General features: G+C 42.6%; 1 protein-coding gene across 1 annotated transcript; it reads right to left on the reverse strand.

Moving 5' to 3' along the window:
- Nucleotides 1–23: 23 nt before the first annotated feature.
- Nucleotides 24–16,239, reverse strand: mettl21e (methyltransferase like 21e). The gene is given in 6 exon segments (XM_073043226.1): nucleotides 24–436; nucleotides 4,842–4,953; nucleotides 6,666–6,751; nucleotides 6,754–6,822; nucleotides 8,469–8,521; nucleotides 16,064–16,239. Coding segments are annotated over 5 exon segments (714 nt in total). The 5' UTR covers nucleotides 8,503–8,521; nucleotides 16,064–16,239.
- Between the last annotated feature and the right edge of the window lie 10,844 nt (nucleotides 16,240–27,083).

The following is a 27,083-nucleotide window of genomic DNA, read 5'->3' on the forward strand; positions in this document are numbered from 1 at the left end:
TTGGAGGTATGAGCAGTTAGATCTCATGTTTCTATTCCAATCCTTGTTTTTTTTCGTGTTGCTTTATACAGTTTTATCTGCAAACTTGGGAGGTCATATATAATGACTGTGTCAAATATATGTTGAAATCTTTGCACAAAGGTGTTGTCCTTATCAAGCCTAAATTTCATTGTCCATAAAATTGTGGTGTCATCCTGACATAAATGATCAAAAGTCATTAAAAGTTCATTCAAGTATGGGTGACTGTATACAACATCAGCTGCCAATAAATAATCATAATGACATGTACTCCTGGGGAAAGCTTTCTCCAAATCTATTCCCCATTTCAGTTCTCTGACCTGCGGCAGATATTTGCTTCTTGATTTTGTATTTTGAGATATATTGTATTGTAAGTTATCCAGTAAATGAGGCAGATCTGTTGCGGTCACATTGGAGCCTGGAAAAATCAGGAATGGACACTTAGCAAGCATGCAAATAGCAAGATCAATAATAAAGAGAAAGGATCTATTGAGTGCAAATCATAAAGTTTGTTATTATCGTTATGCATGGAGGCACATTGCTAGTATTGAAATTCATCCTGTTTGCTGAGATAGTACATTTGGAATGGAGCTATTTAGCCACCAGCATACTCAAAGCAAGCCTCAGTCACATAAATCTTTTTGGAAAATTGTACACCGTCTCTATGCTGCAGGCTCTAATGATAACAAACAAAATAGTGGAAGTATATTTGTCAATTCCTGGTGTTACTGAAGCTACCCTTTACTTGCATATTTGTCAAATTTCCTCCATTTACTTAAACAATATCATTAAGTGTTTCTTTATATGAGGGGTACTTTTTAATAAAGGATTTAGCAATCAAGACATTAATGCTGTACAACAACTAAATGCAATGACTCTGGATTTACACTGTATAGTAATATTGTAGGGTAATGTCATTGGTGGAAATGTACATAATTCACAACCACTGACGTTGAGCTGGGGTTTCACCTTAAGGGGTTGGTCTGACGAGGTGCTGTGATTACATAAAGTGCTTTTACTGTGCTGTGTTTGGAGTATAATAATTGAGTTGTTATGGTTTTGCTTAAACACCTGACGCAATTGTATTTGTGAAAATCTACAATATCAACAGCAGTTGTTAAAAGATATCTCAACACAATTGTAATGCGGGAGTTTTTTGTTAGAAACAACTTTTATTTGTTCCCTTCTGTAAAAACAACATACAGAACAATTATTTGAGATGCTCTGCTCTACGTTCTTAACAAACTCTGTCAAGTTGGAGGTACTTCGTTGAAAATTCCTTTTACATTTGTATTAATCAAAAAGATGAAAAGATCAGCTTTGTTTGTCACGTGTACTTCAAAATATACAGTGAATTGTGTTAAACAACAACACACACAAAATGCTGGTGGAACACAGCAGGCCAGGCAGCATCTATAGGGAGAAGCGCTGTCGACGTTTCAGGCCGAGACCCTTCGTCAGGACTAACTGAAAGGAAAGATAGTAAGAGATTTGAAAGTAGTGGGGGAAGGGGGAAATGCGAAATGATAGGAGAAGACCGGAGGGGGTGGGATGAAGCTAAGAGCTGCAAAGTTGATTGGCGAAAGTGATACAGAGCTGGAGAAGGGAAAGGATCATGGGACGGGAGGCCTCAGGAGAAAGAAAGGCGGGGGGGGGGGGGAAGAAGCACCAGAGGGAGATGGAGAAGAGGCAAACAACTAAATATATCAGGGATGGGGTAAGAAGGGGAGGAGGGGCATTAACGGAAGTTAGAGAAGTCAATGTTCATGCCATCAGGTTGGAGGCTATCCAGCCGGTATATAAGGTGTTGTTCCTCCAACCTGAGTTTGGATTCATCTTGACAGTAGAGGAGGCCATGGATAGACATATCAGAATGGGAATGGGATGTGGAATTAAAATGTGTGGCCACTGGGAGATCCTGCTTTCTCTGGTGGACCGAGCATAGGTGTTCAGCGAAACGGTCTCCCAGTCTGCGTCAGGTCTCACCAATATATAAAGGGCCACACCGGGAGCACCAGACACAGTATACCACACCAGCTGACTCACAGGTGAAGTGTCGCCTCACCTGGAAGGACTGTCTGGGGCCCTGAATGGTGGTGAGGGAGGAAGTGTAAGGGCAGGTGTAGCACTTGTTCCATTTACAAGGATAAGTGCCAGGAGAGAGATCGGTGGGAAGGGGAACCCTATCCCGAGTGGGGTGGCGGGTGGACGGGGTGAGGGCAGATGTGCGGGAAATGGGAGAGATGCGTTTGAGAGCAAAACTGATGGTGGACGAAGGGAAGCCCCTTTGTTTAAAAAAGAGAGACATCTCCTTCGTCCTGGAATGAAAAGCCTCATCCTGAGAGCAGATGCAGTGGAGACGGAGGAATTGTGAGAAGGGGATAGCATTTTTGCAAGAGACAGGGTGGGAAGAAGAATAGTCCAGGTAGCTGTGAGAGTCTGTAGGCTTATAGTAGATATCAGTAGATAGGCCGTCTCCAGAGATGGAGACAGAAAGATCAAGAAAGGGGAAGGAGGTGTTGGAAATGGACCAGGTAAATTTGAGGGCAGGGTGAAAGTTGGAGGCAAAGTTAATGAAATCGTTTGTGAATTGTGTTGTTTGTGTCAATATTTAACACAGTCTGAGATGTGCCGGGGTAGCCTGTAAGTATTGCCATGCTTCCAATGCCAACGTCACATGCCCACAACTTATTAACCCTAACTCGGTAGTCTTTGGAACGTGGGAGACTCAGAGGAAATCCATGTGGTCATAGGGAGAACGTGCAAACTCCTTACAAACAGCAGTGGTAATTGAATCCCGATCTTACAGCTGGAACAGTACAGCATTGCGCTAACCGCTACACAATCGCGCTACCCTGCCTGAAGACAGAAACCATGCAAACTGTCTTTTGTTTAATTAGACTTCTCACTTCATTTGTATACCCTCTAGAAGTCCCAAGTCCCTTTGCACCTCTGATTGTTGAAATTTCTCTCTGTTTAGAACATTCATTCCTTCTACTCAAGTGCACAACCATACACTGCCCTACACTATAGTCCATCTGCCACTTCTTTGCCCATCTCCCAATTCTTCTGCAGGCTCTCTGCTTCCTCAAAACTACTTGCCCTTCTTCATACCATCTGCAAACTTGGCACAAAAGCCATCAATTCTGTTTCATCAGAAACCACTGATATATATAAAATGAAAAGAAGCAGTCCCAATACTGGCCCCTGCAAAACACAACTAGTCACTGGCAGCTAACCAGAATAAGCCCCCTTTATTCCCAGTCTTTGCTTCTTGCCAGTCAGTCAATCTTCTATCGATACTAGCATCTTTCCTGCAATGACATGGGCTTGTATCTTCAGCCTCATGTGCAGCATCTTGACAAAGGCCTTCTGAAAATCCAAGTAGACTATATCCACTGATTCTCCCTTGTCTATATTGCCTGCCACAGTATTTCCTCAAAGAATTCCAACAGTTTTGTCAGGCAAGATTCCCCCGAGAAAACCTTGCTGACTTTGGACGATTTTACCATGTGCCTCAAAGTACACTGAATCCTCATCTTTATTAATGGACTCCAACATTTGAAGGCTAACAGACACAGGGTGGCCCAGTAGCATAGTGGTTAGCATAACACTTTATGGTACAGATGACCCAGATTCAATTCCCGCCGTTGCCTGTAAGGAGTTTGTATGTTCTTCCAGTGACCGCGTGGGTTTCCTCCGGGTGCTCTGGTTGCCTCCCACAGTCCAAAGACATACCAGTTGGTAGGTTAATTGGGCATTTCAAATTGTCCCAGGATTAGGCTATGATTAAAATCATTGCTGGGCGGCATTGCTTGAAGGGTCAGGAGGGCCTATTCCACGCTGCATCTCAATAAATAATCAATAAATATAATTTCTTCTGCCTCCTTCCCTTCTTAAAGAGTGGAATGCCAGTTGCAATTTCACATTCCTCTGGGACCATTCTAGAATCAAGTGAAAGATCATTACTAATGTCTTCACAATCTCTTCAGTTGCCTCTTTCAGAACCCTGGGGTGTAGTCCGTCTGGTCCAGTTGAGTTATCCACCTTCAGACCTTTCAGCTTCCCAAGCACCTTCTCCTTAGTAATAGCAACTACACTCACTTCTACTCCCTGACACTCTCAAATTTCTGGCTTACTGCTAGTGTCTTCCACAGTGAAGACAGTCACAAAATACTTATTAAATTCATCAGCCATATCGTTCCCCCCCATTACTACCTTCCCAGTGTCATTTTCCAGCAGTCCAATATCCACTCTTATCTTTCTCCAGAAAACCTGCCTACAAGGAAATTGGTCTCTCTAGGGTTCAGGTGCTGAGGGGAATGGCCACAGGGAAGCCCTACACTGATTGCTTACTCCCTTTACTTCTGGTAGTCAGCTGCCTACTATCTGAAGTTTGCTGTCTGGGGGTGACGACATCACTAAAATTCTTGTCTATGAGATTTTCAGACTTCCAGATAACCCTGAGTACATCCAGCTCCAGCTCCAGTTCCTTAACCTTGTCACTTAGGCTGGGTGCACTTAGGTACCCAAAATCCTGTACCTTATAGGAGGAACCTTAACTACCTCTCAAGCTTAAAGTCTAGCCTGCTCCTGTTCTCCCATCATCTGGCAACTCCAAAACTATCTGCTCCACAATGGCCGCTCTGTTTACACCTCACTTCTTTTTATTGGCCCCTGTCGAGTGCTTAAGAGATCATTATGATTGCAGCCTGCTAAAAAGTTCGGAAAGGCCTCTCACTAACAAGCATCTTCTCACAATGATTGCAGCCCACCGATTTTCCGTCTTAAGAGTTGTATTTTGAAAAGTTGCCTTTACTTACCAAGTATAGAAGCAACAATTGACACCAGTCCCGTCCCTGATCCTATTTCAATTACATTTTTATCAATTATCTCGTGCTGGCAGTGTTCCAGGTAATAGCTCAACACCATGGCCTGTGTGATTAATCAAACAAAGCATGTTAGCTTCCTCGTTGCAGTCCAGAATCAGGAGCAGGTTTAATATCACCGGCATATGTCGTGAAAATTTATTGTCTTTGCAGCAGCAATACAATGCAATACCTAATAATAGAGATGAAGGGTCTGGTATGAAAAGTCGACTGTTTATTCCTTCCCAACGATGCTGCTAGAATGCTGAGTTGCTCCAGCATTTGTATGTTTAACAGAGATGATCCCCTTCTTCAAGGAATGTGGTTTCCCTTCCCCCATCATTGATGGTACCCTCACTCGCATCTCCTTCATTTCTCAAACATCCACATTCACCCCATCTTCCCGTCACCTTCAGAATGATAGAGTTCCTCTTGTCCTTACCTACCACTCCATGAGCCTCCACATCCAACATATCATTCTCCATAACTTCTGCCATCTCCAAAGGGCCTAAACACATCTTTACCTCCCTCTTTCTCTCTGCTTTCTGCAGGGACTGATTCTCTTGTCCATTCACCCCTCCACAATAATTTTCTCCTGGCTCTTAACCTTGTAAGCGGCCAAAATGCTACACCTGCACATCCACCTTTTCCCTCACCTCCCTCCGGGGCCCCCAAACAGTCCTTCCAGCTGAGGCAGTCCTTCACGTGTGGATCTGCTGGGGCCGCCCATTGTGTCCAGTTCCCCCAATGCTACCTCCTCTACATCATGGAGACATTTCGTAAACTGGGGAGCCACTTTGTCAAACAGCTCCGCTCCATCTGCCTAAAGCAGAACCTCCAGGTGGCCAAACATTTTAAATCCCATTTCCATTCCCATTCCGACATGTCAGTCCATGGCCTCCTCTTGTGGCATGCTCAGGATGGAAGAGCCATATATTCTGTTTGGGTAGCTTCCAACCTGATGGCATGAATAATGATTTCTCTCCCTCCCCTCTTCTATTCCTCACTCTGGTCTCTTACCTCTTCTCACCTGCCTATCACCTCCCCTGGAAATCCTCCTCCTTCCACTTCTCCTTGGATTCACTCTCCTTTCCTGTCAGATTCCTTCCTCTTGAGCATTTTACCTCCTCCCCCCCCCCCCCCCCCCCCAACCTGGCTTCACCTATCGCCTTTCTGCAATCCTCCTTCCGTTCCCACCCCACTCAACCTTTATGTTGGCATCGTCCCCTTTCCTTCCAGTCCTAAAGAAGGATCTCGGCCCGCAATCCCGACAGTTTGTTCATTTCCATGGACGTTGCCTGACCTACTGAGTTCCTCCAGCATTTTCTGTGCGTTGATTTGTATGTGGTACTCTTTTTCCCGAGGGTAGAAATGTCAAATACAAAAGGGAATAGGCTTAAGGTGAGCGGGGAACACTTAACTCAGAAGTTTACTTCACACAAGCAGCGTTAGGTGCCCGGAACTCACTGAAAGGGAAGTGGTGGAAATAGATATGATAACAACATTTATCCATAATTTAGACAGGCACATGAACAGGGAGGGATATTGACCATGTGCAAGCAGGTAGGATTAGTTTGGACTGGCATCCTCTGATCCACTGCCCAAATGGTCTGTTCCTGCACTATACTGTTCATTGTTTTATGTTGAGTCTAATGGTCTTCTGTTCGCTGTTTTATCAGATGCATAAAACTAATTAAAAGAGCAAGCATTTTTGTATACCTGGCCACCAGTGATTGGGAAATAATTCAGAGTGATATTAAAACTTGTAAATATGCCTACCGAAGGCCACACATATGCACCATAACAGTCAGTGGTTTCTGTAATTTTGATTTCACATCCAGCAAACTGAAAGCCCTCCCAGGACATGCCTTGAAAAGGTTTGGCACGAATCGCCTCTTCATGATTTCTGATGATATATCTTCATCTTTAGGTGTTTCTAAAAGTAAAGAAAGATATTAAAACTTCACCCAGTAACACTCTAACAGCCATCCTCTGAATTGTAGAGGCAATAGGGGCTTTTGAACCATGAAGTGCCTAACTATAATTTTATTTTGTTTAATTTTGTTTATTTTATTTTGTCACACATGCTTCCTGCTATCATTCTCCTGCTTTGCCTACAATATCAAGCCAAACAATGTGGAAGATAAAATAGCATCCAGAACTGAACAGGAAAGTTACATTTAAATAACAAGGTACAAACTAAACTGTTGGTGATATAAGATATATATTCAATTATCCAAGGACATCAATTTTTCTTATTTTATCATCTCAACAACTGTCTTTGAAGTATAGTGGATTCCAGTTAATTAGGCCAACAATTAATCGGGGCGCTGCTAGTTTGGATCAACTTTTAAAGAACAGAAACTAATCATGAATATAGCCAGATTCACTTTGTTATTTGAGACACCATGCCAGAGGAAGAGACTGTTACCGAATAGCTTTTAACTAGTGTCAGTCATGTGTGCTTGTGTGGATGTTAGACAGTACATCGTGCTTAGAGCAAAGTTTTTAAATAGCATCAGTTGTGTGCATGTGTGTTCAAAAAGCAGTGATTTTTTGTCAATTATAATTGGCAACAAATAAGCAGTAAGGCAATTCAGAACTGTTTTGCACACTGCAGTTTCAATCATTCAGACTTTAAATGCCAGACACAGCTGGGAGTGAAAATGAAATGATTTCACTACTTCAACAAGTTCGGAACTATGAAGAATTTGAAGATAACAACAATCATTTTGAATGTTGCTTTGGTCCCCACTGGACACTCAGCTCTCACCTGTGACTCAAAGTATTTGTTTGCATGCGATAGTGGCCACACCGCAGTACATGCTTCGACAGGTGGGCTAACTCAGGTGAGGGTAGCTAGTGAGTCTGATATCCTGGTGAGATAGGGACGTGCCTGTCCTAGCTTGTGAAGTCAGTTCCAGCAGTCTGGGGGGGGGGGGGGGGTGAGATCTACAGCAAAATCCAACGGCGAGGAAGGTGGTTCTGCAACGCTCTGTGTAGAGCGAAAGGCATGATGAGGCAGCGAAGGAGTCAAGGTCATCCACTGCGACCAAGAAAGACCCCGTTTGTGACGACTACTTGTACCTCTAGACCCAGACTTCTGAGGTTGAGAGAGTAGAGTTGCCCCAATGTAATGGCTTTTCCACTGCATAGATACTTTTGCCATTGTCGGATATGATGGACAACATTAGTAATATTGGCGGTGTTCTAATTTGTTCTGCATTTCTTTTAAATACTCGTATTTTTCCATTTTTTTAAACTATTTCCATGAAATTTTAGCTATTTGGTGCAGCCACTTATTTGGACCTAAATGGACTGGTCCCGATTAACCGGAATCCACAGTATTCCTTCTTCCTGAAAAGTATCTTGAGTTTACATATAGAAAAAAGAATAGTTTCATAGTATAAAATTAGTAATGAATCAACATTCCAGACACAAAACTGTCATGAATGAGTGGATTACCCACTTCAATTATAACCCAGGCTATTTCATAATGACATTTTCAGTCAAGAGAACACGTGCACGAGAGATCTTGACTAATTACTTTTCACTTTAAACCACACTTATTGATAATCATACCTTCCTTAATGCTTGAGTTTTCTGATTTGCTCATTGCAATGAGTTCCAAATCTCTATGAAAGAAATGGAAAGTTTAACACCTAATTGAAATTGTCACATAATATTAAATACATAGAAATGTAAGATGGGTGAACACATACATTTCTCAGCACAGGTAGAATTTTCGAAAAGATAAATCTTCAAAATGTCATTTTCTGTTAAGAAAAGTACAGATTCAGCAAAAAGAACATTGTTGTGTGAAGGGTATGTGCTGATATTAATTCTAGTTACTTGTTGAAAGGAATGCCAATTCCATGAATTGTGAACTCCTACTTATTATTGGATAATTTGCATGGTATTCTAAAGAAGGGTTCTAATATTTCGCTTTGCTGTTAGGCTACTGCATTACTTCCCTCTTAAATTCACTGCAGAAATTTAAGTCCCGTAGTTAAGTAATGTGATATTTGTTAAACACATTGCATTAATAAGGCAAGCCATGAGTTGTTAACTTTCTGCAGAACCTGGCCTGTCACTGAGGCCTTGTTTCCCTATCCAGAGCATGTAGCCATCTGAATTCCCATCTGTCTGTTTTCAACCTCCTCCACTGCAAGGGTGAGGTCAAGAGCAAATTATAGGAACCGCACCTTATATTGCACAGGGTAGTCTATAAATCCATGGCATGAATATTTAATTCTCCATTTTCAGATCACTCGCTTCCCCTTTCTGAATGTGATTGGTGAGGTTGAAGCATGGCTGGAGGGGGAAGGATGGGCCTCCACCACCGTTACCGGCAGCCCATTCCACGCACTCACCACTCTCTGCGTAAAAAAACCTACCCCTGACATCTCCTCTGTACCTGCTTCCAAGCACCTTAAACCTGTGCCATCTCATGATAGACATTTCAGCCCTGGGAAAAAGCCTCTGACTATCCACACAATCAGTGCCTCTCATCATCGTATACACCTCTATCAGGTCACCTCTCATCCTCCGTCGCTCCAAGGAAAAAAGGCCGAGTTCACTCAACCTATTCCATAAGGCATGCTCCTCAATCCAGGCAACATCCTTGTAAATCTCCTTTGCACCCTTTCTATGGTTTCCACATCCTTCCTGTAGTGAGGTGACCAGAACTGAGCACAGTACTCCAAGTGGGGTCTGACCAGGGTCCTATATAGCTGCAACATTACCTCTCGGCTCTTAAACTCAATCCCATGGTTGATGAAGGCCAATGCACCGTATGCTTTCTTAACCACAGAGTCAACCTGAGTAGCAGCTTTGAGTGTCCTATGGACTCGGACCCCAAGATCCATCTGATCCTCCACACTACCAAGAGTCTTGCCATTAATACTATATTCTGCCATCATATTTGACCTACCAAAATGAACCACCTCACAAACTGATCAAAGGGGAATTATTTGACTTTCATGCAACAAGCTAAATGAAATGCAACTCTACAGATACATGGAAGCACTAAGTAAAAATTATCAAAACCAATTCAGCTGTTGGACTCAAACATTACTTAATATAAAGTCAAATTTGTTACTGCCAAAACGTATGATCTACAGAAGATATTGCCTGGAGACTCAAGAGACTGTATATAATAGAACTTGGAGCATTAAAACAAACTGTTGGAAGAACTCTGTGGATTAGCAGCATCTATGGGGGGGGGGGGCAGCGAAGAATTAGAAACATAGAAAATCTACAGTGCAATACAGGCCCTTCGGCCCACAAAGTTGTGCCGTACATGTCCCCATCTTAGAAATTACTAGGCTTACCCATAGCGCTCTATTTTTCTGAGCTCCATGTACCTATCCAAAAGTCTCTTAAAAGACCCTATCATATCCGCCTCCACCACCGTTGCCAGCAGCCCATTCCACGCACTCACCACTCTTTAGTGAAAAACTTACCCCTGACATCTCCTCTGTACCTATTCCCCAGCACTTTAAACCTGTATCCTCCTGTGGCAACCATTTCAGCCCTGGGAAAAAGCCTCTGACTATCCACACAATCAATGCCTCTCATCATCGTATACACCTCTATCAGGTCACCTCTCATCCTCCTTCACTCCAAGGAGAAAGGGTAGAGTTCACTCAACCTGTTTTCATAAGGCATGCTCCCCAATCCAAGCAACATCCTTGTAAATCTCCTCTGCACCCTTTCTATGGCTTCCACATCCTTCCCATAGCGAGTCGACCAGAACTGAGCATAGTACTCCAAGTGGGGTCTGACCAGGGTTCTATATAGCCTCTTGGCTCCTAAATTCAATTCCAAGATTGATGAAGACCAATACACCATACGCCTTCTTAACCACAGAGTCAACCTGCACAGCTGCTTTGAGTATCCTATGGACTTGGACCCCAAGATCCTTCTGATCCTCCACACTGCCAAGAGTCTTACCATTAATACTATACTCTGCCATCATATTTCACCAACCAAAATGAACCACTTCACACTTATCTGGGTTGAACTCCATCTGCCACTTCTCAGCCCAGTTTTGCATCCTATCAATGTCCCGTTGTAACCTCTGTCAGCCCTCCACACTACCCACAACACCTCCAACCTTTCTGTCATCAGCAAACTTACTAACCCATCTCTCTACTTCCTCGTCCAGGTCATGTATAAAAATCCCAAAAAGAAGGGTTTCCAGAACAGATCCCTGAGGCACTCCACTGGTTACCGACCTCCAAGCAGAATATGACCCATCTACAACCAACCACTCTTTGCCTTCTGTGGGCAAGTCCCCTTGGATCCCATACCTCCTTACTTTATCAGTAAGCCTTGCATGGGGTACCTTATCAAATGCCTTGCTGAAATCCATATACACTACATCTACTGCTCTACCTTCATCAATGTGATTAGTCACATCCTCAAAAAAATTCAATCAGGCATTGTTTATAATTTGGGCCAACACCCTGCATTAGGACTGATTATGGAGAGGGAAAATAGCTGGTATAAAGAGGGGAGGAGTGAGACTCATTAGTAAGTCCAGGATGGGAAAGAAGGTAGTCAAGGATAATGAACAGATGGTGGGTAAGAGGTTGAAACGGATAAAGAAAAAAATAGAGCCAGACTGGAGGAGTCCATAGCTCCCTGAAAAAGGTTGTACAAGTTGGAGGGGAGGTAAAGAAGGTGTAGGGTAATTCTGCCTTCCTTAGTCAAGGCATTGAGTTCAAGACGCAGAAAGTTACATTGCAGCTTTGTAAAGCTCTAGTCAGGCTGTATATGGAGCATTGCATTCAGTTCTAGTTAACTGATTATAAGAAGGATGTTGAGGCTTTGCAGAGGGTGCAGAAAAGGTTTAGAAGAATGGTTGCTACCTGGATTAGACAGCAAGTGCTATGAGGAGAGCTTGGACAAACTTGGGTTCTTTTCTCTGGAGTGTCAGAGCCAGAGGGGAGATCACAGAGAGGTTTATTAGGTTATAAGATGCTTAGAGCTTGTAGACAAGGTCAAAATAGAGGGCAGGCATTTAAGGTGAGGGGGTAAATTCAAAGGAGACATGCAGGCAAATTTTATTTACACATTCTTGATAGTGCATTCCAGGGTCCCATCAGGGGTAGTGATGGAGGAGGCTGGGTGCCGGGTAGAGATATATCTCTATGAAAGGATGTGTAAAGTGCTCCTTCCCTTGGGCAAGGTGTAGCACTGCCTCCCCACCTCCGATCAGGGTCACGTCAAACCATGGGAGTAAGTTGTGGATGGTCGTATAGCAGCTGGTGTACATTACAAGTCCTGGCTATATAACAACTGATGTTAGGCAGACAATCTCCGAAGAATATTGATAATGGCTGGGGTCACCTGTCTTGTAAAGACCCTGCGCAGATGACAGACAACTTGCCAACTTGTCATGACAGACAACTTCTGTTAAAAACAAATTGCCAAGAAGAATCATAGTCAAAGACCATGATTGTGTTCAAGAAACTTAGATAGGCACAGACATCCAAGATCCACTTTAAATTTCAAGAACATTTTCAGGGATTCTTCAGCTCATGAGCTCAATATTTATTGCTTATTTATTTGTTATTATTATATCTTCTTTTTTGTATTTGCACAGTTGTTGTCTTTTGCACACTGGTTGAATGTCCATGGTGGTGAGGTCTTTCACTGATTCTGTTATGGTTATTATTCTCTTGATATGTTGAGTATGCCTGCAAAAAAATAAATCTCAGGGTTGTATATGGTGACAAATATGTACTTTGATAATAAATTTACTTTGAACTTTAAATGTGCAGGAAATGGATATTGTGTAGGCAGAAGAAATTGGGCATTTGGTTACTAATTTAATTAGTTCTGCACAACATTGTGAGCTGAAGGGCCTGTGGCTAAACTGTTCCACAATCTGCTGTATGTTCAAGGTTGCTCTCTACTTCTTCAGTTTTCTCTTGAATGCCACAGTGGAACCTGTCGCTGCAGGTAAGCGCATTCAGGTTCCAACTGTAGACGGGTTAAAAACTGCTCTAACTTCATGATACACTTACTTCTCCATCAGATTTATCCACCTCTGGTCCTTGACCCTACCACAATGGGAATAATTTCCCACTATTCCCTTAACCCCCTGTTGGTTTATATGATATACAGTATTTATATCAAAGCTCCCCACATGCTTCTTTTCTCCATTGCGGCCTTCCTGAGCTATTTTTGTTACTGTAATGTCTTATCCCTGGAACCATTCTCAAAACTTTTCTTTACTCCTTCTTCACACCTAGAATTCAACACAGTATCACATCTGAGGCTGGACCAGGACTTTACACAGATTCAGAATGAATTCCCAACTTTTACACTCGGTGCCTCTGTTGACAACAATGTGTATGCCTAGTAACTACTTCCTCAGTTTGTCCAGACACTTTCAAAATTTAAGTTCATTTATTATCAAAATACATATGTGTCACCATATACCATCCTGATATTCATTTTCTTGTGGGCATTCACAGTAAATACAAAGAAACACAACAGAATCAATGAAAACCCAATGTGCAAAGTATAACATGTTGAGCAAATACAAATATATAAAACAAAATAATAATAGGTAGATATTGAGAATGTGAGATGAAGAGTCTTTGGAAGTGAGTCTATAGGTTGTGGGAACATTTCAGTGTTAAGGGTAAGTGAACCCCTCTGGTACAAAAGCCTGATGGTGGGGGAGCAATCTCTATTCCTGAACCTGATGGTATGGGTCCTGAGGTTCCCGAATCACCTTCCTGATGACAGCAGCAAGAAGAGAGCACGGCCTGGATGGTGGAGGTCCTTGATGATGTTGATGGTGACTTCCAGTTCAAGTTCAAGTTTATTGTCATTAACCATACTCATGTATAGTATACAGCTAAGCAAAACATCGACGGTCTGGGGCCAAGATGCAAAACAAAGTAAAATCACACTTTTGTTCATAAGCTTGTCATGTGGCACTTTGAAGGTTCAAAGGCTCATTTATTATCAACATATACAACTCTGAAATTCTTCTTCTCCAGATAGCTATGAAACCAAGAAAGAAAAGAATGGCACACAGTCATCAACCTGGCAAATCCCCCCTCCCCACACAAAAACAATGAATGAAAATGGAACAGGCACATCACCCCCAAATCCCCCCTCCCCACACAAAAACAATGAATGAAAATGGAACAGGCACATCAACCCCAAATCCCCCTCCCCACACAAAAACAATGAATGAAAATGGAACAGGCACATCAACCCCAAATCCCCCTCCCCACACAAAAACAATGAATGAAAATGGAACAGGCACATCAACCCCAAATCCCCCTCCCCACACAAAAACAATGAATGAAAATGGAACAGGCACATCAACCCCCCAAATCCCCCCTCCCCACACAAAAACAATGAATGAAAATGGAACAGGCACATCAACCCCCTAAATCCCCCCTCCCCCACACAAAAACAATGAATGAAAATGGAACAGGCACATCAACCCCAAATCCCCCCTCCCCACACAAAAACAATGAATGAAAATGGAACAGGCACATCAACCCCAAATCCCCCTCCCCACACAAAAACAATGAATGAAAATGGAACAGGCACATCAACCCCAAATCCCCCTCCCCACACAAAAACAATGAATGAAAATGGAACAGGCACATCAACCCCCCAAATCCCCCCTCCCCACACAAAAACAATGAATGAAAATGGAACAGGCACATCAACCCCCTAAATCCCCCCCTCCCCCACACAAAAACAATGAATGAAAATGGAACAGGCACATCAACCCCAAATCCCCCTCCCCCACACACAAGAAAAATGGGAAATATCAGGTGAACAACACAGAATATTTAAAAAAACTATAAGACTGAAAAAACATTCATAGTCCAAGTCCACATCCAAAACACAGAAAACCTGGGTAACATTCTCCAGTCTTGTAGTTTTTTATATTCTGTGTTTTTCGCCCAATCATTCTCATATTTTTCATGACAGGGAATGGGATTTGGTGGCATTTATCAAAAATCTTCTGCAAATCCATTCATAATACATTGACTGCATTACCCTCATGAGCTCTATATTATTTTGTCAATAAGTTCCATGAAAATGGTGAGGCACCATTTGTGCCAAACACTTGTGTGCTGGCTTGCTTTATGTCCTCCATTTTGCTCCAGCTGATGGGAAATCCTGTCCCCATCACTGAGGTTAAACTGCCTTGCTTACAGTTGCTGGGCCTGTCCTTATTCTCCTTGTTGAACATGAAAGTGACATCTGTCACTCTCCAATCCTTGGCACTATCCCATATGCAAAGAACTTTGAAAGACCATGTCAATGACTCTGTGATTTCCTCCTGTATCTCCCCCGGAATACTAGGGTGCATTTCATGTAGTGCCGGTAACATACCTACTTTAAGTTCAGCCAACTTCTCTAATACCTTCATCTTTTCAATGTTTAGTGTGTCCAGTGTCACTACTAGCTCTGCCTTCACGATTACTTTAGAAATCCCTTCTTTCCTTCTTAGGGCCTTTAAACTGCCCTTAGCTGCCATGTGAAAATGCTGATTTGTGTTCCTAATGGGCTCCATTCCACCATATACTAATATTTCTATTCCCATTTATGCTGGTAGTTAATCACCTAACTGATTCAAGTCAATATAATGACAGTCTATGTGATCAAAATTATATCATTGGTTCAATTCTATCATGTGGTGGTAATGGTTAATGGGTCAAATTTTGATAGATTTTACATGCTTCAAAATGTGCCTGTACCATAAGTTCAAATCTTGATTTCACTGAGTGTGCTGAACCTCCCAAATAACTTGTCCTCCCACCTTGTCAAGTGGCTCCTGCCCTCCCTGTGGCAGAGCCTGCGGAGCTGAATTCATTTATCACCTCAATGTCACAGAACTGGAGTTACCAAGGGACTGCCAGAAAACTACGCTGAGTAACTGGCTCTCTGAGTATTTATTCAGCAAACTTTAATTATGTTTCTGTCAGCGATTGAAGGTATTGAAACCACAACTTTCAATATTTTTTATTTCTCATATAAATATAGCCTACCAGCGATTAAACATTTAGTAGTTACTTATTTCCCTAGAAAGTTTAACATACAACCCCCAGTCTATGTATAGCACTGAAATGCACATTCAGTGTTAACCCAATACTTTTGGTGTTCTACACATGTTATTAACATACCTAAACCATGAGCTCTTCTTGTGTAGCACAAGGATCTTTCCAGTGTCTTCCTCTGAACTTAAAAATACCAGAAGATTCGAAGTTTGCTTCAAAGGTGCAATATTTGCCAACAACTTCAGGGAGCCAAAAACAAACGGCAGCAGCTGTAAACTGACAAGGTCACTCAATCCAAAGTTATGAAATATCCTCACTAAAAATGGCAGTGGAAGCTCTTAGAAATGATCAGGTTTCACCTGGGATGACCACAGTTAAACAAGAACTCAAATCAATTCATTGGATTAATCAGTCAGCTGTTATTCCTTAAATTATCAAAACTTTATCGTACTACTTTGCAAGGTTTTGAAATATCCAGTGTGATTTGGGTAATCGGCATTGAAAATAAATCATTTGATGCAGGAGACAGTATAAAGTATGTGGGACAATTTTACAGGGGTACATGATCAGGGACCTGAAAATTTATGTCCATAAATCTTTGAAGGTGGCAGGACAAGTGGAAAAGTCTGTTCAAAATGTGCATGATATCACTGGCTTTTTTTAGGGATCACAGAGTACAAAAACAAAGGAGTTATGTTAAACCTTTATAAATCACTTATTAAGCTACAGCAGGAGTATAATGTTCAGATCTGGCAGAATGTCATGGACTTGCAGAGGATGCAGCAAAGATGGTTCCAGTTTTCAATTAAATGACTGGAGGCGGTGGAAGTTTCCTTTTAGAGAAGACACAGATTTGAAGTGTTTCAAAGGAGGATAAGAAGAAATTTAGTTTGTTCTCAAAGAACTGCAACCCTAGCTCTGGAAAAAGCTGCGGTTTTTTTTAAACCAGCAGACACACTGGGCCAAATACCACCCTCCCCCGTCCTCATCCCTTATGTATCATAACACGTCATAACGTCTCTGAATGGAGTTCAGAAGAATTTTTTCCCCTCTCCCGTCAAGGTGTTAGGCTGAATGGCTTCCATGTTGTGTCATGCTGGGATCCCAAAATGTAGCAAGAATCCTGCAGCACTTTTACAAGTAGAAATGTCACATAAATCAGTTTAATTACCATAGAGTTTGTCAGTTCAACTGGCGAGTGTGCTATTTTCAGTTGGTAACTCAATGAAATTCTTGAAATCCTTAAGTATCCACAGACACTTTATTTTCCAATATTCCTCTCAGTACTAAATTGAAATTCACATCTACTGATTCATACCTGCTGGGTTAATTTCATAAAAACTACGAAATAAGAGCAGGCACAGGCCATTTGGCCCATCGAGTCTACTCAGCCATTCAATAAGATCATGGCTGATCTGATCATGGACTCATCAACCATTTCTAATTGAGTCTGATTGCAAACTAAAACAGGGAAAATACTGGAGAGGAAAACATCAGAATCTGACCTTATTTGTAATTCTGTGTGGGTTGAAGGGTTGGAATTTGGCTAAAGATCCATGTGGGATGAGTTTGCATCCAAAACATTTACGAAGGAAATAGATGCAGCTGTCAAAAGGCGTTTTGTTCAACACCTCATTGAAAGCCAAAAGGGCAAGAGAAACCACTGAGGTTGAACAAGGCAAAGGGAATAGAGGAGGCATTTGTGAGTTGTTCAGACCTGGTGACCAATGTGAGCAGATTTTACCTCAGTTCAAACACACGGCTGTGACTGACAGTCACACTGCAGCTTTAGTGGGCTCTTTCATTGGTACCAGCACAGTCTCCTCTAACCAACCAATTTTCATCATTGCAGAATGAGGCACTGAGCATTGAGAGAAACTATCTTCACATCATGTACAGAACATATAGGCAGCCTGGCCATATGTATGTACCTAAGTCTTGTGCACAGGACTGTGTGCTCAGCATTCAGCTTAATAGAAATATATTGGATGGAAGCTGCTCAAGACAAGAGCCTCCCTGCATGTCAGCTTCTCTTCTTAGAGAATGAGACAAAAGAGTGTGCAGCATAACACTTTGGTCTAGTGATCACCATTCCAGTAGTTTGAAGATAACTATGGAGAAGGATAGGACTGATCCTCAAGTTGAGATTCTAAATGGAGGAAAAGCCAACTTGATGGCATCTGAAGAGATTGGCAGGTGTGAATTGGGATAGGTTGTTTTCTGGCAAGGGATGCTTGGTAAGTGGGAGACATTCATTAGTGAAATACTAAGGATACAGAATTTGTATGTTCCTGATAGAATAAAAGATGAAGCTAAAGGTTTAGGTGACCTTGAGTTTGAGGTGTATTAAGGCTCTGGTTAAGAAGGAGGTAGATATCAGATATAGGCTGTTAGGATCCAATGAGGCACTAGAGGAGTATAACAAATGCAAGAGGACACAGAGAGAAATCAGGAGGGCTAAAGGAGGATTTGAGGCTGCTCAGGCATACAGAGTGAAAGAGACTCCCAAGGGCTTCTATAGCTATATACAGAGCAAAACAATAGCAAGAGGCAAAATTGATCCTCCAGAAGATCAGTGTGGTCATCTGCATGTGGAGCCAAAATAGATGGGAGAGATCTTAAATGTATATTTTACATCTGTAGTTACTTGAGAAACAGCCATTGTCTATAGAACTGTGGCAAAAGATTGGCGAGGTCATGGACTGCATCTGGAGTTTAGAAGAGGTGGTGCTTGCTGTCTTTAAGTAAATCGGGGTGGATAAATCCCCAGGGCCTGACAAAGTGTTCATTCAGAAATTGTGGGAGGCTAGTGCAGATATTGTAGGGACTCTGGCAGCTGTATGTAAAACATCCTTATCCACAGGGAAAGTATTAGAAAGTACTACACAGGGAAAGGACTAGAGGATAGCTCTAAGAACAAGCCAGTATGAAAACTATTGGAATTTATTTTATAAGATGCATAAGTAATTTGATAGACAGGATCTGATTAGAGATAGTCAACATGGCTTTCTGTGTGGCAGATTGTGTTTAATCAATCTTAGAGTGTTCAGAAGAGATTACAAGGAAGAATGATTACGGAAAGGAGGTAGACATTGTCAAAAGCCTTCCTAAAGACTATGTAGACAAAGTCCCGCATAGGATGCTGGTTTGAATTGGCAGCAACATCTCCTCCACAATCTTCATCAGCACAGGTGCACAACAAGGCAGTGTGCTTAGCTCCCAGCTCTAATCGCTTTACACAGGACTGTAAGGCTAAGCACAGCTCCAATGCCATATTCGAGTTTGCTGACAACACTGTTTTAGGCTGAATCAAAGGTAGTGATGAATGAGCAACAACAACCTCTTACTCAATGTCAGCAAGACCAAGGAGCTGATTATTGACTTCAGGAGGAGGAAACCATAGGTCCATGATCCAGTCTTCATCGGAGGATCAGAGGTGGAGAAGGTCGGCAGATTTAAATTCAATGGTGTTATCATTTCAGAGGACCTGTCCTGGGCCCAGCACACAAATGCAATTACAAAGAAAGCAGAGTAGCATCATCTAAAACATTGACAAACTTCTACAGATATGTGGTGGAGAGTATATTGTCTGGATGCATCATAGCCTGGTATGGAAACACCAATGCCCTTGAACAGGAAATCCTACAAATCACAGTGGATACGGCCCAGTCCATCACAGATAAAGCCCACACCACCACTGATCACATTTACATGAAGCACTGTCGCAGGAAAGCAGCATCCATCATCAGGGACCCCCACCACCCAGGTCAAGCTTGCTTCTCACTGCTGCCATCAGTAAGGTGGTACAACAGCCTCAGGACTCATACCTCCAGGTTGAAGAATAGTTAGTATGCCTCAACAATTGGGCTCTTGAACCAAAGGGGATAACTTCACTTGCCCCATCACTAAAATGTTTCCACAACCTATGAACACACTTTCAAGGACTCTTCATCTCATGTTCTTGATATTCATTGATCATAAGACCATTAGATATAGGAGCAGATTTAGGCCATATGACCCATCGAATCTGCTCCGCCATTTCATCATGGCTGATCCAATTTTCCTCTCAGCCACAATCTCCTGCCTTCACCCCATATCCCTTTATCCCATCAGGAATCTATCAACCTCTGCCTTAAATATACATAAAGAATTGGCCTCTGCAGCTGTCTGTGGCTAAAAATTCCACAGACTCACCACTCTCTGGCAAAAGAAATTCCTCTTCATCTCCATTCTGAAAGGACGCCCCTCTATTCTGAGACTGTGTCCACTGGTCTTAGACTCTCCCACCAAAGGAAACATCCTCCCCACATCCACTCTATCAAGGCTTTCATTAGGTTTCAATTAGGTCACCCCTTGGTCTTCAGAATTCCAGTGAATACAGGCCCAGAGCCATCACATTCTCTTCCTATGACATGCCATTCAATCCTGGAATCAGTTTTGAAAACCTCCTTTGAACCTTCTCCAGTTTCAGCACATTCTTTCTAAGGTAAGGGACTCACAAAACTCCAAATGAGGCCTCACTAGGGCTTTATAAAATCTCAACATTACATCCTTGCACTTATATTTAGTCTTCTTGAAATGAATGCTAACATCACATTTGTCTTCCCTACCTCAGACTCAACCTGCAAATTAACCTTTACGGAATCCTGCACAAGGATTCCCAAGTCCCTCAGTGCCTCAGATTTGTGTATTTTCTCTCCATTTAGAAAATAGTCAAGCCTTTCATTTCCTCTACCGAAGTGCATGACCATACACTTCCTGCCACTGTATTCCATCTCTCATTTCATTCTCCTAATCTGTCTAAGTCCTTCTGTAGTCTCTCTACTTCCTCAAAACTACCTGCTCCTCCACCTATCTTCATAACGTCTGCAAACTTTGCAACAAAGCCATCAATTCCATCATCCAAATCACTGACATGTAACATAAAAAGAAGCGGTCCCAACACAGACCCTTGTGGAGCACCACTAGTCACTGGCAGCCAACCAGAAGAGGCTCCCTTTATTCCCACTCTTTGCCTCCTGCCAATCAGCCACTGCTTTATCCATGCAGAATCTTTACTGTAATAGCTTGTTAAGCAGCCTTATGTGTGGCAACTTGTCAAAGGCCTTCTGAAAATCCAAGTATATAACATCAGTTGATTCTCCTTTATCTATCTTGTTTGTTATTTCTTCAAAAATTTCAACAGATTTGTCAGGCAAGATTTTCCCCTGAGGAAAGCATGTTGACTATGGCCTACTTTATCATGTGCCTCCAAGTATCCTGAGACCTCATCTTTAATAATCAACTCCAACATCTTCCTAACCACTGAGGTCAGATTAACTGGCCTATAGTTTCCTTCCTTTTGCCTCTCTCCCTTCTTGACGAGTGGAAAGACATTTGCAATTTTCTAGTCTTTGGGAACCATTTCAGAATCTGGTGATTCTAGAAAGATCATTACTAATGCCTCCACAATCTCTTTATCAGCCACCTCTATCAGAACCCTGGGGCGTACACCGTCTGGTCGAGGTGACTTATCTATCTTCAGACCCTTCAGTTTCCCAAAAAACCTTCTCTCTAGTTATGGTGACTTCACACACTTCATGACCCCTGAACCTGGAACTTCCACCACACTGTTAGTGTCTTCTACAGCAAAGACTGATGCAAAATACTTATTCGGTTTGTCAACCCATTTCGTGGTCCCCCATTACAACCGATCCAGCATCGTTTTCCAATGGCCCCACATCCACTCTCACCTCTCTTTTACACTTTATGTATCTGAAGAAACTTTTGGTATCTTCTTTAATATTATTGGCTAGCTTACTTTTGTATTCCACCTTTACCTTCTTAATGACACTTTTAGCTGCCTTCTGTTGGTATTTACAACCTTCCCAATACTCTAACTTCCCACTATTATATGCCTTCTCTGGAGCTTTTATGTTGTCTTAGATTTCTCTTGTTAGCCACAGTTGTAACATCTTTCCTTTAGAATACTTCTTCCTCTTTGGGATGTAAATATCCTGTTCCTTCTGAATTGCTTCCAGAAATTCCATCCATTGCTGCTCTTCCGTCATCCCTGCCAGTGTTCTTTTCCAGTCAATTCTGGCCAACTCCTCTTTCATGCCTCTGTAATTATTGCTTATTGATTTTTTTTGTATTTACACAGTTTGTTTTTAGTGGTTTTTCATTGATTCTATTATGGCTATTGGTCTATTATTGAATTGTTGAGAATGCCCACTAGAAAATGAGAAAATGAATCTCAAGGTTGGTATATGGTGACATATATGTACTTTGATAATAAGTTTACTTGGAACTTTGACAAGGCCAAGTCGCCTTACGTTCAGGATGAAGAAATAAATTGGATTCAGCATTAGCTTAGTGGGAGAAATCAGAGAGTGGTAGTAGATGGTTGACCCTCTGACTGGAGACTGGTGACGAGTAGTGTGCCATAGGGATTGCAGCTGGGTCTATTGTTGCTTATTACCTACATTAACGATTTAGATGAAAATGTGGTAAACTGAATACGCACGTTTCTGAATTACACAAAGATAGGGGACATAGTGGACAGTGAGGAAGGCTATCAAAGCTTGCAACGGGATCTGAACCTGCTGGGAAAATGGCAGATATAAATAATTTAATACAGACAATCACCAGGCATTGCACTTCAGCAGGACTAACCATGGTAGGACTTACAAAATGAATTGTAAGGCTAAGTTTTGCAAAGGAACAAAAGGATCTAGGAATACTGATCAATAATTCCTTGAATATGGCTTTACAGGCATTTAGGATTATAAAGAGAGCTTTAGACACATTGGCCTTCATACGCAAGAGCACAGAATACAGGAGTTTGGATATTATGTTGACGTGTATAAGTCGGTGAAGCTGAATTGTGCAAAATGTGCTGAAAAAACTTTAAAGGATCATGTGGACACTTGAGGACTTGAGTTATAGGAAAGGTTGAATAGGTTAGGACTTTATTCCTTGGAGTGTAGGAGAATAAGGGGAGATTTTATAGAGGTATACAAAATTATAGATAGGGTAAATACATGCAGGATATTGCCCCTGAGGTTGGGTGAGACTAGAACTGGAAGTAATTGGTTCAGAGTGAAAGGTGAAATAGTTGAGGGGAAACTGAGTGGGAATTTGTTTACTCAGAGGTTGGGGCAAATGTGGAACAAGCCGATAGTGAATGTGAATGACATGGGTTCAACTGCAACATTTAAGAGAAGTTTGGATAGGTAGATAGATGAGGGGGATATGAAAGATTATGGTGTGGATAGGACTAGGCAGAAAAAAAGGGCAGCATGGACTAGATGGGCCAAATAGCCTGTTTGTGCGCTGTAACATTCTATGAATGTACCTTCAGAGCTGAAATATTTTTATGTGGCCTCCAACCATCAGAAAGTAGTGAAATGGACACATGTTTTACGGTGGGGGAAGGTGTTGAATGCATTGTTCGTTAAGACATTTGTGATGCAACACCCATTATTCACGGTGCAACACTGTTATAATCAAACGTGACACGACAGGCAATGTCCTCTCTTAACCCTGGATAGCTAAACCCAGCCTTAAACATAAAGCAGTACTTAAAGGAGTCAAGTTATTTACAGATTGGATTATTATATATTTTTTTCTGGCTGTTAGTGTAATGATACACCTTTTTAAAGCTCTCTAATACTTGCCTGAAATTGGAATAATTGACAGAAAATTATTTGACCAATATTAAAGGTATTTCATTATTCATCTAAAATCCTGATTTGAAATTGGTTTCTTCCACGTGTGGATAACTTGGGAGCACTTCATGCTGGAATTGAGCATGCCTGGGGGAATAAAGGAAGGCTACAAAGGGTAGAAGTTCCTGGAGAGGGAGAGGAAGAGTGTTTAGCAGCAGGCTGAAATTCACATGAGAAACTCGCACAGCGCTGGACTTTTCTGGTCAAGACCCTTCAACAGGACTAGAAAGATGGAGATAGCCAGTATAAGGGGGGTGTGGGGAGTGGCAGAGCAAGAGCTGTCAGGTGATAGCTGGATCTGGGTGGGTGGGGTAATAGGAAGGTGAGGGAGGGGGTGAGTGGGAATGATGTAAGATGATGGGAGGAAATAGTAGAGGCGACAAAGGGCTAAAGAAGGTAGAAGCTGATAGAAAGGGCAGCGGACAACGAAATAAAGGGAAGGAGGTGGACAGGGAACCAGTGGGGAGGAATGTATGTGTGATGGGTAGATGGAGAGGATAAGAGAGGGGAAAGAAGTAAGGTGTACAGAGATATATAGAGGTATACATGATATATATTCATAATTGCTGCCTGTCTCTCTGGGTTCACCAGCTCCTTTAAGTGTTGTTCCAGATTTCCAGCACCCTCAGCCACAATTAGCACCACTGGCAAGTGTGTTCTTTAAGAGTCTTTAGCCTATCATATTCCCTTTGTTCTCAGCATCCTTCGCCTTTCTCTGCAACTTAAAATGTTTGACATGTTTGACTTCTTACTCCTCTTAATTCTAATATTTAAATAAATCTACCTCTAAGATTAAGGGGGTTCCCTGCACAGATGTTGTTATCTCTTAAGTATTTCCAGCACTTTTTTGCTTCTAATGTAAACACATTCTTGAAAGGGTGACTGCCTCCAATTAAAATTGGTAAAAATAATGTGCATAGATATTGTACAAACTAGCACTAAATCCCGGAGTAAGACTGCAAATATCTCATGTTATTTAGTCAACTTTACTGCAATGTGTATAGCTTAAGGGATCATTTTAGATACAGGTTTTCCCCACTATTCAAAGGTAGAGCGTTCCTATGAAACGGTTCGTAAGCCGGAATGTCGTAAAGTGAAGAAGCATTTACCATTTATTTATATGGGAAAAATTTGTGAGCGTTCTCAGACCCAGAAAATAACCTACCAAATCATGCCAAATAACACATGAAACCTAAAATAACAGTAACATATAGTAAAAGCAGGAATGATCTGATAAATACACAGCCTATATAATGTAGGAATACTTTTCTACAATTATTGCAGCACTGCCCACCACAGCGAAAATCTCACGCAAGTGCTCTCAGCAGCACTCGCGACAGAAACACTCGGCGCAAAGCGCTCCCGGCAGAAGCACTTTTTCCAGTAACCTTTAAGCTATGAAGCTACCAACTAACACATAAAAATACACAGCCTATATAAAGTAGAAATAATGTACGTCCAGTGGTTTCACTTACCGAAATCGGGAAGACAGTGAGCACACTGATGATGGAATACATACACGATGCTGGAGGAACTCAGCAGGTCAGGCAGCATCCGTGAGAAAAGAGTAGCCGACGTTTCAGGCCGAGACCCTTCATCAGGAATGGGGGGGAAGAGAGGGCCAAAGTCCAGTAATAGAGATAGGGGAGGGGGAAGGGCTAGAGGCGCCAGGTGGAGAACCAATCAGAGGAAGGATAAAGTGGGGAGGGGATAAACATGAAAGAACTGTAGAGGTAAAGGAGCAGAAAGTTGAAAGGGGAGAGAGGCAGAGAGGGACCTAGGGAAGGGGGAGGGGGAGGGAATTACCAGAAATTGGAGAATTCAATGTTCATACCACCAGGCTGGAGGCTACCCAGACAGTATATGAGGTGTTGCTCCTCCAACCTGAGTTTGGCCTCATCATGGCAGTAGAGGAGGCCAAGTATGGACATATCTAGATGGGAATGAGAGGCAGAGTTGAAGTGGGTGGCAACTGGGAGGTCCTGTCTATTGTGACGGACGGAGTGTAGGCGCTGGACGAAGCGGTCCCCCAATCTGCATCGGGTCTCGCCGATGTAGAGGAGGCCGCACAGGGAGCACCGAATGCAATAGACAACTCCAGCAGACTCGCAGGTGAAGTGTTGCCTCACCTGGAAGGACTGTCTGGGGCCCGGAATGGTGGTAAGGGGGGAGGTGTGGGGACAGGTGTAGCATTTGCGTTTACAGGGATAAATGCCGGGTGGGAGTTCTGTGGGGAGGGACGTGTGGACCAGGTAGTTGCGGAGGGAATGATCCCTGCGAAAAGCTGAGAGGGGTAGGGAGGGAAAGATGTGCTTGGTGGTGGGGTCCTGTTGAAGGTGGCGGAAGTTGTGGAGGATAATGTGTTGGATCCGGGTGGTAGGCGAGGACAAGGGGAACCCTGTCCCTGTTGTGGTGATGGGAGGATGGGTTAAGGGCTGGAAGTGCGGGTGGTGGAGGAGATGCGGGTGAGGGCATCTTTGATGACGCCAGAAGGGAAACAACGATCCTGAAAGAAAGAGGAGATTTGAGAAGTCCTGGAACAGAAAGCCTCAGCCTGGGAGCAGATGCGGCGGAGACGGAGGAACTGGGAATAGAGAATGGCATTTTTGCATTGGGCAGGGTGGGAAGAGGTATAGTCAAGATAGTTATGGGAGTCAGTGGGTTTGTAGAAGATGTCAGTGGATAGTCTGTCTCTAGAGATGAAGACTGAGAGATCAAGAAAGGGGAGAGAAGTGTCTGGGATGGACCAAGTGAATTTGAGGGCTGGGTGAAAGTTAGAAGCAAAGTTGATGAAATTGAGGAGCTCAGCATGGGTACAGGAAGCAGCACCAATGTAGTCTTCGATGGAGGAAAAGTTGGGGAGAGGTGCCAGTATAGATTTGGAGCATAGACTGTTCCACATAACCCACAAGGAGGCAGGCATAGCTGGGGCCCATGCGAGTGCACATGGCTACACTGATGATGGTGTGTTAGGCTGAGTCATCGGAGGTTGGGATGGTGGGAGACTGGGGTGTCATCTCATCGTCGTCTGTTTCCGTCAGGGCAGGCAGGTCACCTTCTTCTATGTCTGCCTGCCTCGATGTCGAAGATCGAGTTTCGTCGTCTGCTGTGGCTGATGTGGAAAGCTTGAAAAACAACAGTATGCTTGACTGCTTAGCCTCGCGCATTTTTCTATCATAGTTCTTTGTAAGCACTCAAACCATCCTGCCCTAAACCTACGTGCCCTTTCAAAATTAAAGTCATACTTTTCTGCAATCATTGCAGCGTTGTCAATCGCAGTGAAAATCTCACGCAATTGTATCCCGTTCAGTTCCTGGGCGACTTCACTTTCGGTCCGTTCGCTACTGCGTTTAGCTTCAATTGTTATCCTTTCCTCTGTATCAGTCAGTTCTTGGTCATGGGATGCCAAAACCTGTTCAACATCATCTTCGTCAACT

Source organism: Hemitrygon akajei, chromosome 4, assembly GCF_048418815.1.
Source record: "Hemitrygon akajei chromosome 4, sHemAka1.3, whole genome shotgun sequence".
NCBI classification, from domain to species: Eukaryota; Metazoa; Chordata; class Chondrichthyes; order Myliobatiformes; family Dasyatidae; genus Hemitrygon; species Hemitrygon akajei.